The 16,490-nt window shown below is 42.5% G+C and overlaps 1 protein-coding gene across 3 annotated transcripts in view; it reads right to left on the bottom strand.

The window, feature by feature from the left end:
* Window positions 1–16,490, bottom strand: part of Glb1 (galactosidase beta 1) — a 135,631-nt gene that overhangs the window by 54,335 nt on the left and 64,806 nt on the right. For all 3 annotated transcript variants that reach the window (XR_007344348.1, XM_048795189.1, XM_048795190.1), the window contains exons 11-15: window positions 14,514–14,588; window positions 11,426–11,515; window positions 7,794–7,907; window positions 5,254–5,385; window positions 2,825–3,079 (exon numbers count right to left, since the gene is read on the bottom strand). Coding sequence is in view for 2 of the 3 variants with exons in the window: in XM_048795189.1 (XP_048651146.1) it covers window positions 2,825–3,079; window positions 5,254–5,385; window positions 7,794–7,907; window positions 11,426–11,515; window positions 14,514–14,588 (666 nt within the window). In the remaining variant the exon portion in view is untranslated. The remainder of the gene's footprint in view (window positions 1–2,824; window positions 3,080–5,253; window positions 5,386–7,793; window positions 7,908–11,425; window positions 11,516–14,513; window positions 14,589–16,490) is intronic.

Here is a 16,490-nt window from a genome sequence, read left to right as displayed (position 1 = left end):
GTCATTAGTTTGCAGTGAAGGGACATTTTATTGTGTGTGGTTGGTTTATTTTGTTTTCATTCTAGTACTGGGGATTGAACCCAGGGGCAATCTACCACTGAACCGTATCTCCGGCTCGTTTCGTTTTTAATATTTTGCGACAGGGTCTTGCTAAGTTGCTGAGACTGGCTTCAAACTTGCAATCCTCCTGCCTCGGTCTCCAAGTAACTGGGATCACAAGCGTGTGCCGCTCACTGTGCTGGGCTTTCGCTGTGGCTTTGATTTGCATTTCTCTGATGATTAACAATATTGAGCATCAGGGGGAATCTTTTCATGTACTTCCTAGTCATTTGTATACCTTCTTTGGTGAAATGTCTACTCAGGTCCTTCACCCATTTTTAAATGGGGTTTTCTTCCTATTATTGAGTTGAAGGAATTTAAAAAAAATATTTTTAGAGGTAGATGGACATAATACCTTTATTTTGTTTATTTTGTTTTTTTATGTGGTGCTAGGGATCGAACCCAGTGCCTCATGTGTGGTAGGCAAGTGCTCTACCACTGAGCCACAACCCTAGCCCTGAAGGAATTCTTCATATAGTCTAGATTTAAGTCCCTTGTTGGATATATGATTTGAAAATCATCTTTTTCCAGTCTGTGGCTTAGATTTTCATCTTCTGGATATGTTTGGACGAGAAAACATCTTTAAAGTCCAGTTGACCAAGTTTTTCCTTTGAGGTTGATGCTTTAGGTGTTAAGTCTAAGAAGACTTTCCCTAACCCTAGGTCCACAACAATGTTTCTCTTCCTTCTAGAAGTTTAACAGGAATTAAGAAATCAATATTTAAAACCCCACAAATATAGGAAGATCAAACAACACACTTGAAAACAGTCTGTGGCTCAAAGAAGAAATCAGAAAGAAAATTTTTAAAAAATATTTCAAATACAATGATAATGAAAATATATTTCACTAAGATGTTTTAAAAAGCACAAAAATTATAACAGGCCATGTATTCAACATACACCATGTACCTTTTTTTGCTCTCTGCTTCAGGGTGAAATTTCTCAAAGAATGTTTGTATTTGAGTGTCCGTGCTCACTTCCTTCCACTACATTCTTCAGTAGAATGCAATCTGGCTTCCAGATGCTTCTGGCCACTGGAGCAGTACTAAGGTTCCCAGGGACTTCCTTCCTTGTTGCCAGATCCAGCAGCAGCGCCTCTGTCTTCACCTCACTTGTCCCTTGGGAGCATCAACACTGGCCCTCCTCCTACTTCTTTGGTCTCTCCTCACTCTGTCATGTTTGTGTCCCTGGAAGATCTGCCCTTAGGTCTTTTCTTCCTTCAGTGTCCTCTCCCCTCAGGGAATCTCACTCATCCCCTGTCTTCAATGGATCATTTATATGCAAAGAATTTTTTTCATTTTTTCCCATCCCAGATCCCTCCTTTGAAATCCCAATCCACAGATCCAATTGCTCCCCTCCAGGATCTTCTCTTGGCTCTTCTTTTTTCAGTATCAGGGATTGAATTCAGGGGCACTCAACCACTGAGCCACATTCACAGCCCTATTTTTGTATTTTATTTAGAGCCAGGGTCTCACTGAGTTACTTAGCACCTCGCCATTGCTGAGGCTGGTTTTGAACTTGAGATCCTCCTGCCTTGGCCTCCCAAACTTCTGGCACACAGGTGTGTGCCACTGCACCCAGCTCTCGGCTGTTCTTAAAAGGCCCTGCTGTGGTCTGAATGTTTGTGTCCTCTCCCAAATTCCCATGTTGAAGTCCTAACCCCCACGGTGTTTTGTGGAGATGGAGTCTTCCGGAGGCGATCAGCGCTTCAAGGTGGAGCCCTCCTGGATGGAATTAATGTGCTTATAAAAGACCCTCAAGAACTCCCTTGCTCCTTCCACCATGTGAGGACACAGAAGTTGCCATCTATGAGGAACAGGCCCTCACCAGATAATGAAGCTGCTGGCTCCTTGATCTGGGACTTCCTAGCCTCCAGAACAATGGCAAATAAATGTCTGTTGTTTATAAGCCACCTAGTTAATGGCATTTTGTTATAGAAGCCCAAACAGAGGCCAGGCACAGTGAGGCACACCTATAATCCCAGTGGCTCAGGAGGCTGAGGCAGGAGGATCGCATTTCAAAGCTATCCTTCAAGTCTGTACTCTACTACATTGAAAGTTCCATGAGGGTAGATCCTACATGCGGTTACATCCATCACTGTATACCTAGTGCCTGGTACAAGCCTTGGGCACTATAGCAGCCACCGAATAAAGATGTTTTCAATGACTGAGTGATGATAAATTAATCTAGGATAAACACAGGACTTAAGTGAAAGAAGATGTACCAGTATCTTCAAAGATTAAAGGGGAGTGACAGGGAAGTGAGATGGTCAGGGATGGACTTGAGGATAATTCAGATAATGGCAGAAGCCCTAGACGGTGTGGGTTGCATGTGTGTGGGGGGAGATGTTCTGGGAGTATTCAATCTGGCCTGGATGAAAGAAAAGCAGACTTTCCTGGAGAGATTCACCCTTTTTCCTGGACCAGAATTTCCTTAGGTTAAGGAGGTTCTTATAAGCAACATCCAGAGAGGCCTTGGTTCTTCAAAGAATAGGCAGGAAAGCCGCCATTCATTGACAAAGTTCTTAGCCAGTGAACATGGGGCAGATGGGGCTCCTCCATGCTGCCCACCAAATCGCTGAAGACTGGCCCCAATTCATTCCTGAGGAATGAAAACCCCCTCGTGCCCCAAAGGCAAACACAGTATTTCATTAATAGCTCTTCTGATTCTTTCTCAAACCAGATCTTAGAGGCCTAAATCCAATCTCTTTCCATGAAGACACATACCTTAGTCCATCCAGAAAACTGGATGAAGGTGTCCTGGGGCAAGTCGGGGATGCCACTGGGGATGGAGAAGTTTCCCACATAAAAGGCCGGAAGCGTGTAGTTGGGCGAGCTGTCAGTGCAGTTCTCATAATGGCAGCCAGCGTCCTGGCCACCCCAGCCCTGCAGGTGGCTGCGCACTGCATCCTCAGTGCCCAGTGGGAAGATGGTCCAGTTTGTGAGGATACTGGAGCCGAGGGTCAGATTAGAAACTAAACCCTGCAAAGGAAAAACAGCACCATGAGCTGGGGAGGGAAGGAGAAAGGCTTTAGGAGTCTCTGCATCCTGTGCTGAAGTCCTACGAAAAGCAAACTGGGGTACAAACCACAACGGTAACGAGTCTCAAACTCTGTGTACCTCCAAGCAGCATGGACGAGAGAGATGAGCATGCTTTGGTATCTGTAAAAGATACCTTCAAGGGTAACGCAGCTAGGTGCGGAAGCGCATGCCTGTAATCCCAGTGGATTGGGAGGTTGAGGCAGGAGAATTGAGAGTTCAAAGCCAGCCTCGGCAAAAATAGAGGTGCTAAGCAACTCAGTGAGACCCTGTCTCTAAATAAAATACAAAATAGGGCTGGGGATGGGGCTCAGTGGTGGAGTGCCCCCGAGTTCAATCCCTGGTACCCCCTCCCCCCCAAAAAATAAGGTATAAATGGTAATGAGGACAACAGTAAACCTCAGGACTGGATTCACAGGGGATGGGGGATGAGGCAACTGTGGCAGTAGCCACCACACAGAAGTTTATGCTCATGGCTCATCTATCTTCTCATTCCCAGCTGTTCAGATGGGAACTGCTCCATTTTTAGGGGGATCCCATACTAGGTCTCAACTGCCCATTAGTAATTCAATCAACATTATGCAAGTGGCTGTGTGCCAGGCTCTTTGCTGGGTACAAGGGATCCAGAGACTATGTAGTAGAGTCCTAGTCACTCCAGGGGTCAGTGAGGCTTCGGGGAGCCAGGCAGGAGGCCCAGTGATTGCAGCCTGAAGAGAAGGATAGTAAGAGAGACATTCATCCTGGAAATAGAGGCTGCCCACACAACGTTCCCTAAATGTTGAGAGCCATCATGGGCTATGTGTGGACTTCATCAGCATTGCCTCCTAGTGAATAGGAGAATCTGGTATCTGGGAGCTTCCAGTGGGAATTTCCTCTGGCCAAGACTGCCCAGACACGTTGTGAGTCCCATTCAAGCTCTGGCTGGTCCCACACAGCACCGGAGAAGGGGTGACCTGCTGCAGCCACACATCCTCTCAGAGATGGGTGTGACCTGCCAAGATGCCATTAACCTGCAGACTGCAAGATATCATGAAGCAAGACTCCACCCTTGAAACCTTATCCCTGCCTTTGATGCATCCCCAATTGTCCATCTCCAGCTCCTGTGTGGGCTGGATCTATCAGGTGCTCTACTTGAAAACTATCTTTCTGAGTCTTTTTATTCTTCACTAATTATTTATGATTTATTTTCTCTGGTGGCTTATACTTTCCTGGGCAGGAAAAAGGACCCCCAGATGAGGTGTTAGCCACCTCCCCATGCCTAAGTATGCAACTGCTTGACCTCTAAGCTGCCCCAAGAGGGTCAAGAAGTAGCTCTGGCCCCCTCTTCTGTCCTAGACTGGATGGTGCCAGAGTGTTCTCAATGAGCCATCCCTCCTCTTGCCCGCACCCAATGAAGCACCCTGGAGGGCTCTGTGTGAGCTTTAAAAAAGTTTGCTGGATAATGATCTAGAAGTATTTCTAAGAACAACATATTTGAACTAGACATTTAGACACAACATGGAGGCTAGAGTCAGTGCAGCAAGGGAACAGACTTCCTCTAGGGTCAGCTTAGCATGGACGGACCAACCAAGCCTACACAACAGAACCGACCGAAAGCTAAGCCAGCTTTGTTGGCAAAGGGGGGGGGGTGCCTCTGGTGAGCCAGGTGGGTTTTCAGGGTAGAGGAAGAGCAGGGCAGAGTGGCTTCCTCCTTCCGTTTCTTTCAACATTATGACTAAACTCAAATACAAGGAAAGGTTCTGTTTGCAAAGCTCAACCTTTCTCACCACTTGCAGAGGCAAAGAGCTCTTCAAAATAAGTCCCCTCCCAGGCTGCAAAACAAATCAGGGTGTTTCACTCGTCAAGCTTGGCAAAGCGTGTACTCTTTAAAAGGGCCTCTATGACCTTTAACTAGCTTGACAGTGGGGATCACTCCACACTGTGTGAATACAGCAAAACATCACACTCCATTCCTTAATACAAAACAAAAACTAAAATCAAAACCTGCCCCTATGTTGTTAAGATAGAAAGAATGTACATGTGAGTTTTTAAATGGATACATAAACTTTTTTTTCTGACTGCTCAGACACAGCCCTGTCCACTCTTGAGCCTCAGACCTGACAGAGTGGTCATCCCACCTTAGAATCATTGATATATCTGCCGTAGTTCACACGCCCCATGTTCTCCACCAGAAGGTCCAGGGTGGCTCCAGCTTTCCCTGTTATGTTTAGAGGGGTCACACTGGCTCGCTCAAGGATTCCTTGGGGGACCTGTGGGTTCAGAACCAAAAGAGCATTGAATTTTAGAAGATAAAAAAGACCAGTGAAGAGGTAGCAGGCCAGCCAGGCACGGTGGCGCAAGCTTGTAATCCCAGCCGCTCAGGAGGCTGAGGCAGGAGGATCCCGAGTTCAAAGCCAGCCTCAGCAACTTAGTGAGGCACTTAGCAACTGAGCAAGACCCTGTCTCTAATAAAGTATTTTTTTTTTTAAAAAAAAGGGCTGAGGATGTGGCTCAGCAATTAAGCATCCCTGGGTTCAAACCCCAGTAACCCCCCCGCCCCAAAAAAGAAAAAGAACAAAAATTAGCATACTGAGTTAATTTGGCACTCATTCTCCTGCATCCCCCTTTTTTGCCAGCAGGTATTGAACCTAGGGACGCATTAACCACTGAGCAACATCCCCAGACCTTGTTTTACATTTTAGTTTGAGACAGGGTCTTGTTATGTTGCTCAGGGCCTCAAATTTGGTGGTCCTCCTGCCTCAGCCTTCAGAGCTCCTCATTCTCTTAAACTCCTGCCTTGAAGACAGACTTGTTGAGAGTGCTTTGATATCAAGTGGCCACATTTCCCCAGTCACTGCTTCTTCAACAGAAAACTCTCCAGACCCAGCTTTGAGCACGGAAAAAGAGAGGCTGGTCTCCTGAGTTATCAAAACGAATCCAAAGAGAAATCCAGCAGGGAACAGAAAATGTCCCCTGCTTCTAGGGCCTGAAGCACAAAGGTGATTTGGAGGAACTGAGGACATGTCCACCCACTTTCCTCCCTTGGAATGTTTTACTCTGCATCTGTTTTTACTTTTTTGATTTTTACTTTTTATTTTTTGGATGAGGTGATTGAATCCAGAGGTGCTTAACATCTGGGCCACATTCCCAGCCCCTTTTGAATATTTTGTCTAGAGACAGGGTCTTGCTGAGTTGCTCAGTACCTCACTAAATTGTTGAGGCTGGATTTGAACTCAAAATCTTCCTGCCTCAGCCTCCTGAGCTGCTGGGATTATAAGTGTGCATCACCACACCCAGCTGTGAATCTGTTTTTAAAGGAAAGGGAATGAAGGCAAATCCCAGGGGAGGATTCCTATGAGAGAAACGCTTTGTGTTTCCACAGCACAACCGTCAGACATAAAGAAAAACTTCTAAACAACATGGAGATAGGAGGCAAAAATCAGATAACAGAGATAAAATCAGAGAGTTAGGTGGAGTAGTCTCACCTCAAAATACTTGATATGATGCATTAACCACGAAAATTATATAACAGAGTGAAGGAAAACAACAGGTATTTTTCTCTGTAACACATTCCTAATTTTTTTAAAAAGTTTTTTAGTTTTTTTTTTTTAACTGATGTTACACCGATCGCAATTCAATAAGACAATTTCTAAATTGGTAGCCAAGAAAGAATCATTAAATGTAGTACAGTGTCTGGCTCCCACCACAATTAATACTGATTACAAATGGAAATATTTTAGCGACAAAGATCACAATTCCTGAGGATTCTCTAGGACCATCATATCATTTGTAAATAATGACAATTTTATGCTTTCAGAAAAAAAAGGAAAATATTTTCATTTTTAAAAAGTTGTTTTGTTTGTTTGAAGTGCTACACCCTCAGCACTTGTTAATTTTGAGATAGGGTCTTGCTAAACTTCCTGAGGCTGGCCTCAAACTGGTAATCTCTTGCCTCAGCCTCTTGAGTTGCTGACATTATGGTTGTGTGCCACTGTGCCAGCCTTAATTTAAAACCTTCTGAACCATTTTCCTTGGTTAGCAAAATCATTTTGTGTGTTCTTTCATATGACTATTTCTATGACAGGAAGAGTTATATATATTTTTTAATATTTATGTTTTAGTTTTAGGTGGACACATTATCTTTATTTTACATTTATGTGGTGCTGAGGATCGAACGCAGTGCCTCGTGCATGCTAGGCAAGCACTCTACCACTGAGCCACAACCCCAGCCCCAGGAACAGTTATCTTAAAATGTATCTGGGCTTCATGATGAAACAGAGTTCTTGGTCCCTTTAAGTTGTAATTGTCAGAATATAATTTCTCATTCAAGATGAGGCTCCAACTTCAATGAACTTTGTATCGTGGCAGGTACAAAACTCAACTGGAAATGGATCCTGTCCTTAACAAAGGCCTGGGCAATATGCTGGGGTCAGAGAGCTCAAAAGGCCTCCCAGAGGCTGGGTCTTTGAGCGTAGCCCTCTGAAGGGTGTTGGGTGCATTCCAGGCAGATGGGCCAAGTGTGAGGCCACCTCAGCAATAGAGGGGCACAACTAAAGGGCATCAAGGAGAGAGGTAGAGGCTGCGTAGGGGAGCAAAGGCCTCAACGGCCATGTTAACAGGTGCAGTCTACAAGTCCCCCAGCTGGGGCAGAAATGCACCAGTCAGAGATGATTCTTACCCCATTCACTGAGACATAGGCCCGATCGTGGACTCCACTCAAGGGTGCGTGGAGGGATGTTGAGTTGCTACAGTCTTGAGGAAGAGTTGTTCGGTACAGCACGAACCCAAAATACTGGATAGAAAGGGATTTAAGAAAAATGCATCACTCCTGCTGTTCATTTAAAGAGAACCTGTTTTCTCTTGTCTTTAAGAGATATTTCAAAAACCATAAGGAATGAAGAGCTTCCCCCATCCCTAGCAAAATACAATCTGCAAGAAGAGAAGTAGCAGCCGGGCGCAGTGGCATATGCCTATAATCCCACCAGCTCAGGAGGCTGAGGAAGGAGGATCGGGAGTTCAAAGTCAGCCTCAGCGACTTAGTGAGGCCTTAAGCAACTCAGTGAGACCCTGTCTCTAAATAAAATACAAAAAAGGGGCTGGGGATATGGCTCAGTGGTTAAACACCCCTGGGTTCAATTCCCGCTAAAAAAAAAAAGAAAGAAAAAAGAAGAGAAGTAGTTCAGATTTTTAGATCTTAGAACAACTATCTCAACAGCAGCACGACACTCTGCAGAGCGCCTCATGGAGCACCCCTTTCCCATAAGGGGGCACTGGACCCTGGGCAGGTTAAGTTATTTGCCCAGAGTGACTCAGAAGATCAGCTCATATATGTCAAAGGCTGCTGATTTTAACTCAAAAAACAAAACCAAGAAAACAACAACAACAACAAAACAACCAAGATAAACATGCACCAATAAAACCAAGAGATGAAATTCTGCTCAGTAAAATATTTTCCAAGTTCTTGAGCTAAATCTGCTCTAACTCACAAAACAAGACTCAATTTGAAACTATTACAAGTGGAGAAAAAGGGGCAGAGGGTTGAAAGACTCGGGTTGTGACTTTGCTAAGTCAGAAGTTACTCTGAGATCCTGACATCCCTGGTCCTAAAGGAACACCTCAGACCATCAGCCTCAGAGTCCACAGAATTACAGTTATCGATTTTGCCTATTTGCTTCTTGCTATGGACGTTTAACCAAAGTGCACTGGGACAAAAATCCTGAGTCACAGATGAGAATCTAAATTGAAATCTAACGTGGAAAAGAGAAAAAAGTCCTCCGGTTCTAGGGCCTGAAGTGGAAAGGTGATTTGTGGGCGCTGAGAAAAATGTTGATCTACTTTCCTGTCATTGCAGGACCTGACTGTGACTTCAAGCACAAGCATTACCTGCTCCCAGATACCAAATCTCTATCTTCATCTTGTTTAGCTACTTATTGAGACTAACCAAGGTGATGGGTACTAAAGTAGAGGCTGAGAAAAACTTTGCACAGGGCTTCCAGGAGGGAGCGGAAACAGGGCTGCTCCCTGCACAGGTGTGGCTAGGCACAGGGCCAGGCCCCACTCCTGCAGCCTGTGCCCCCACAGTTTCACTGAAAATAAATGTTCCGTGGGCTGCTTACCCTAGACCTGAAAGATCCAGGACCCAGGGAGCTCCAATTCTAGAGCAGAGGGTCTGACCAAGAACAGTGGCTGCAGGTGTTTGAACGTTAACCTAGAGGTCACTCTCCAGACTCCAAGCCTGGTGTGCTCCATGATGCTGCTAAGTAAAAATAAGTTTATTTGTTTGTTTTTCTTCCAGTGTTGGGGATTGAACCCAGGATCTTGTGTAAGCTAGGTAAGTGCTCCACCACTGAGCCACATCCCCAACCTGCAACTTCTATTTTATAGATGAGAACACAGATGTACTGCTAGTGTATACTATAACTGAATAAAGAACCCAATCCAATGTTAAATTAAAAAACTAACTTTTGGGGCCTGGGGTTGTGGCTCAGTTGTAGAATGCTCGCCTAGCATGTTTGAGGCCCTGGGTTTGATCCTCTGCACCACATAAAAATAAATAAAGGTGTTGTATCCAACTACAACTAAAAAATAAGTATTTTTTAAAAAAATAAATATTTTAAAAGTTAACTTTTAAAAATTATTATTAGTATTGGTGCTGGGGATTGAACTCAGGAGTGCTCCACCACTGAACTAAACCCCCAACCCTTTTATTCTGAGACACGGTCTCACCGAGTTGCTGAGGCTGGCCTTGATCTTGCAATCCTCTTGCCTCAGCCTCCTGAGTAGCTGGCCTGATTAGAGGCCTAAGCCACCGCACCCAGCTTAATTGTCCACTTTCTTGACCACAAAATAAGATTTATTGAAATAAAATCACAAGTGTAAAAATAGTAACTGGAGGTGAAATATACTAAGATTAGATATGCTGTTTTTATGTCACCTTACTGTTCAGACTTCTTCCAGAAAGCACTCTACACCAAAAAATCAGAAAGGAAGATTCAATAACCAACATTTCAAAAAATGGGGCTGAGATCCATTTTAAGACAGCAACAAAGGGACAAACCAATGCCATGGCCATTCTGACGTCCTGCCCTGACAAGGACATGTCACCTCTGTTGCGTTAATGACCAAACCATTTTACTGAGTCTAATTGGTGAGGGACAGCCTATAAAGAGCCTGAACTCCTCAAAAGTGTCAGTGTCATGAGAGGTAGTCCTAGGAACCGTTTTAGATGAAAGAAAACTAAGGAGACATTATAACTAAATAAAAATGTGAGATCATAGATTGAAGATTGCATTGAAAAAAAATTAAAAGGGAGAATACTGGGATGCCCAGGGAAGCTTGGATATAGAATATATTTAGATAATAGGATGGGATCAGTGTCAAAATTTCCTAAGTATGATCACTGTACTGTGGTGATATAGGAAAATGTCCTCTTTCTAAAAAAAAAAAAAAAACCACTGCGCTATTTAAAGGTGATGTTGATTGACAACTAAACATGATTAAAAAAAGAAAAGCTGATGACTATGTACACGCCTGGAAAGAAAAACAAAGCAGGCAAAACAACTGCTAACAACTGGTAAATCTTGACCAAAACGGATACAGGTGTTTATTGTACTATTTTTGCAACTTTTTAAATACCTTTATTTATTTTTATGTGCTGCTGAGGATCGAACCCAGTGCCTTGCACATGCTAAGCGAGTGCTCTACCTCTGAGCCACAACCCTAGATCCCCCCTTGCAACTTTTTTAGAGCTAAGACTTTCAGAAATAAAAAGTTGGAGAAACCTTCTTTAAAAAAAAAAAAAAGATGAGGCAGTGCCTAGAGATTCAACATGTACAAATATACAGGTACTAACAATCAGATGTGCTCCAAAAGCAGGGAAAATAATGTTTCAGGCTACCAAGAACACAGCACCTACACCACTGGGCTAACTAAGAACAAATAATTGTGTTGGGTATTAAAATAGTAGTTCTCCACTGAGGCCGAGCAATAAGGATTAACTAGACCAGTCAATGCACTCAATTTCTAACTTGTCCAGGAGTATGCTGAAGCAGTCTGAGCCACTTCCAATGGCTGTGATAAGGAGGACCGGGAGAAAAACATATGAAAGGTCAGTCCACTGTGTAGAAAGGTCAGTCCACTGTGTAGAAAGATCAGCCCACAGTGCACTGCTTCAAGCCAGAGAACTGGAAACCCGGGGCTCAGACTCACTTGCTCATCATTTTGGCCCCTGAACTCAGAACAAGCACTACAAGGCAGAAGGCACAATTTTGCCAGAAGAAAAAAGATAAAGCATTACCTCTGAAGACCTACCTGTTTCACCTGTATAAATGTCAAGGGATAAAGGCTTTTTATGGGTCCACCAGGACACAAGATGTCCAGAGCTGCCTCCACTGTCTTTAACTAAAAAGAAACAAAAGCAGGATTCACTCAGTGACACTGGTAATCAGAGAGGAACATTATATCCAAATTATCAAAGACATGAGTGGACTGGACCAAACCCCTAAATAAAACCAAGTCATTCAAATTCCAACTAAAGTACTGCGTCCCAGTTACCTCCACTCCTCTATCCACTCCCCAACTCTTGATGAAGATGTAAATGATGGTAGGTTTTTTTTTTTTTTTTTTTGGTACTGGGGATTGAACCCAAGGGTGCTTTGCCACTGAGTTACATCCCCGGCCCTTTTTGAGACAGGATCTTGCTAAGTCACTGAGGCTGACCTCAAATTTGCGACCCTTTTCCCCCAGCCTCCTGAGTCACTGGGATTACAGACATGCGCCACTGTGCCCGTCTAAATGATAGTAATCTTAAAAAGAGTTTTAAACATGCCCATTCAGAAATACAAGCCGCTCAGAGCTGCCTATAAAAGGCCGTAAAATGAATGAAAACCAAAGTTCTGAGGCTGCCTTCTTTGTAAAGCTTTCTACAACATCTTTGACAAAACAACTGGGAAGTAGAGATAGTAACTAGAGGCAAATTATGCTAAAATTAGATATGCTATTCTTATGTCAGCTCACTATAACTATCTTATAGTTATTTTGCCCTCCCCTGAGCTTGTTGGCAGCAAGTGTTCCAGCCTGTGTCCATTCTTGGCTGTTAGTCTTCCTTGACAGACTACCAGGTCCTTCAGGGTAAGACATGTACTGTGCTCACCCCCACTGCCCCAGCTCCCAGGACACATGATAAACATTTATCTTATTCACTCCAAGGGATTGTGTATTCCTGCAATCCAGGATGTTTACTCTGATGCAATACCACCACCAATAATAACAGCTCCCAGTCATTGATCGCCTACACCCTTCAGATGAGATGGAGCATTTCACACCCACTATTTCATTAGATTTCAGTTGCCCCATGAAGCAGGTATTTCGGTCCCCGTTTGTAATTGCGGCAGTAGAGACTCAGAGAGCTCACAAGAGCAATGGCAGAGCCAGGATTTGCAGTTATATTTGGCTCCAAAACCCAAGGCTTTCCACCGTATGATACTGGTTAGGAATTTTACATCCATTTTCCATGGTTTCTTGCTGATGTGCAGCATCTAGGAATTTTTTTTTTGTCCTGGGGATTGACCCCAGAGGGAATTTTACTACTGAGCCATATCCTCAACCTTATTTTTTATTTTGAGACAGGGTCTCGCTAAGTTGCTTAGGGTCTCACTAAGTTGCTGAGGCTGTGCTTAAACTTGGGATTCTCCTGCTTTAGCCTCTTAAACCACTGGGATTACAGGTATGTGCCACTGTGCCCTGCACCCTAGGAAAGTAATCCTTTTTTAAAAAAAAATATTTATTTTTTAGTTGTAGTTTGACACAATATCTTTATTTCACTTATTTATTTTTTATGTGGTGCTGAGGATCGAACCCAGAGTCTCGCATGTGCGAGGAGAGTGCTCTACCACTGAGCCACAACCCCAGCCCAGGAAAATAATCTTGATGACCAGTTCATCAAGTTGGCTACTCACATGGATTCTTACCCACTTGGATAACTAAAGCAATAACAACTCACAGTAAAAGCTTTTATTCTATATAAATTATATCCTACATAGATTTCATTTAGTCATATGCCAATTTGGTAACCTTAAATTGTACACATTGAAAAGGTCACTTCTAGACATACAACTTTTTTTTTTTAAATATTTATTTTTTAGTTGTAGTTGGTCGGACACAATACCTTTATTTTATTTATTTTTATGTGGTTCTGAGGATCGAACCCAGGGCCTTGCACGTGCTAGGAAAGCACTCTGTTGCTGAGCCACAACCCCAGCCCTCACACAACTTTCTTTCATGGTAAACAAATGTGCTTCTGGGATTAAGTTAAGTTTTTTTGTTGTTTTTTTCTTTGTTTTGTTTTGTATTTAAAGCAATGCTGTCATTTTAAATATTTAGAGTTATTTTCTGTTGCCTAATTTTCATGGCTCTAAAACCAACTAACCTTTTCCTTAATAAGCTATAGCAACGAACAAGTAGAAGGTGCTCCCTTTGCAAGTGTGATTAAAGTCTGATTAATCTAAAGAGAGATTCCTATCAGAGACAGAGACCACATTCTTTGTAGAATGTAGCACATGTATCTGACACTAGGTGGAAAATGTCACAAGAGCTCAAACAACCCACTATAGTGTCAAAGGGCTTCTTGAACGGAAAAATTATACAATCATGTTTGGCATTTTGCTTCAAGATAAAAAGTTACGATGCTATTTTAGAATCTCAAGTTTCTTAAGAAATAAGTAACTTCATTTCTTTTTCTTATGAGTGAATACATGTAGGAGTTAGGAATTATGAGGGGAAAACCTAAAGGCAGAGATGGTCAAAACAAACTGACTTTGGCTTACGTCACTCCTTCTGACTATTAAATAAAATCTCTTTCTCTCTCCTTAGAATATAATGCCTTTAACTTTACTTATGATTAATTTCTAGCGTTTTTTCCCCCTGATGTCCTATATACCAATACATCTTTAAGTTAGGACATGGTTTTGAGAAGAAGGGGTATGTGTAGTTGAGGGCAGAGGTTTATTAAAATTCCTGTGGTTAGGAGCAACTCTTTTAAAAAGAGAGTGAATTATAGTAAATTCACTATAAAGTAAAGAGCCACCCCCTTTCCACAAGGGCTGCAGGCACTGCTCTTTGGACAGCTGATCATTGAGCCAGAATGACCTGAATGATCTAAGAACGCCCGTGACTCCTGTTTATGTCTTACGTGCATATCCTGTCAACACACACCCCTATCTTTTCATCTTCCATTGCTCCATTTCCCCAGAAACATCCCCTACCCCATCTGGCTCATGGAAAACAAATTCACAGAAAAATAACGACTTTGTTCCCCAACACAGCACTTTCACTCACTGCGGCTCAATTACACTTTCTTATTCCTGTTTGACTTTCAACGCTTCTTATTTATTTTTCTTACCTTTTTCAGAGACACTTTTCCATAGGCGAACTTTGGTGTGGATGGAGGGATAGGACCTTCTGGTACCTCTTCAAACTATACATACACCAGAGGGAGAGAAGAGAGGAAAGAAAAGAACTATTAAACCTTCAGAAACCAACCCGTAAAATTCATTTTTCAAAAGGAAGGTCAAAGTCTCAAACAACAGTACTTGGTGATTTTTGGAAAGGCAAAGGAACAAAAGATTTCTTCCAAAATTATGTCAGGTAGAGTTTTTTTTTTTTCTTTCTTTTCTTTTTAGTGTTTTTTTTTTTTTTAGTTGTAGATGGACACAATATCTTTATGTATTTTTTAAAATATTTTTTAGTTATAGGTGGACACAATATCTTTATTTTATCTTTATGTGGTGCTGAGGATTGAACCCAGTGCCTCACATGTGCAAGGCAAGTGCTCTATCAATGAGCTACAGCCCTAGCCTTTTTAAAAAAAAAATTATTTAAAAAAATATTTATTTTTTATGGGGCTGGGGATGTGGCTCAAGTGGTAGTGCGCTCGCCTGGCATGAGTGCAGCCTGGGTTCGATCCTCAGCACCACAAACAAAGATGTTGTGTCTGCCGAAAACTAAAAAATAAATATTAAAATTTAAAAAAAAATATTTATTTTTTAGTTGTAACTGGACACAATACCTTTATTTATTTTTAGGTGGCGCTGAGGTTTGAACCCAGGTCCTCGCAAGTGCTAGGCAAGCGCTCCATGGTTGAGCCATAACCCCAGCCCCCACTTTGTTTTTTTAAATTTTTTTTTCTTAGTTGTAGTTGGATACAATACCTTTATTTTATTTATTTATTTTCATGTGGTGCTGAGGATCGAACCCAGCACCTTGCATGTGCTAGGCGAGTGCTCTACTGCTGAGCCACAACCCCAGCCCCTCAGGTAGAGTTTTTATTTTATTAAGTGTGTGTCTGTGGTTGAAACGTGGGGAATCAATCATCCAAATAGTTATAGAACAAGGCTGAAAAATCAAGTGGAGAGAATGAGGAAAAAAGAACCAAGACATGTGGCAACTCTCACTGAGTTGCTTAGCACCTTGCTAAATTGCTGAGGCTGGCTTTGAACTCATGATTCTTCTGCCTCAACCTCCTGAGTCACTGGGATTACAGGTGTGCACCACCATGTCCAGCTGTCTACAAATTCTTACAAAACATATACTGAAGTATTTAGGGGTAAAGATTCATAATGTATGCAACCCTCCAGTGGTTTAGAACATCTACATAGGTGGCGGGGGAAGGAGAACAAATGATAAACCAAACAGAAATTTTGCTCTTATGACTTTCCTTTAAATTTGGATTTTTTTCTTGTGTGCATGTGATGGGGTGGGTACTGGGAAATGAGCCCAGGAGTACTTTACTACTGAATAACATGCCTATCCTTATTTTTAAATTTGATTTTGACAGGGTCTCACTGAGTTGCCTAGGCTGGCCCTGAATTTGTGATCCTCCTGCCTCAGCCTCCTAAATCGCTGGGATTATAGGTGTGCATCACTACACCTGGCCACTTTTTCCTTTTTAAAGTAACAAGATGGACATTTTAGATTGCTCCTCTATCTACATATATAAAAATTTATATATATATATATATACAATTTTTTGTACTGGGGATTAAACTCAGGGGGTACTCAACCACTGAGCCACATCCCAGTCCTATTTTGTATTTTATTTAGAGACAGGGTCTTACTGAGTCGCTTAGTGCCTTAAGTTGCTGAGGCTGGCTTTGAACTCGCAATTCTCCTGTCTTAGCCTCCCAAGCCTCTGGGATTTCAGGTGTGTGCCATTGCGCTTGGCTATATCTTCATTTTTCCATCTGTCATCTGATTCCAATTCTAAGAAATTATTTTTTTTTTCTGGTACTGGGAATTGAACTCAGAGGTACTCAACCACTGAGTCACATCCCCAGCCCTATTTTGTATTTTTTTTTTTTTTTTTTTTTTTTTTTTTTTT

The sequence above is a fragment of the Marmota marmota genome, unplaced genomic scaffold (genome assembly GCF_001458135.2).
Source record: "Marmota marmota marmota unplaced genomic scaffold, marMar, whole genome shotgun sequence".
In the NCBI taxonomy this organism is placed as follows: domain Eukaryota; kingdom Metazoa; phylum Chordata; class Mammalia; order Rodentia; family Sciuridae; genus Marmota; species Marmota marmota.
Note: the sequence above shows the minus strand (reverse complement) of the source record. Positions and strands in the feature narration are given on the sequence as shown.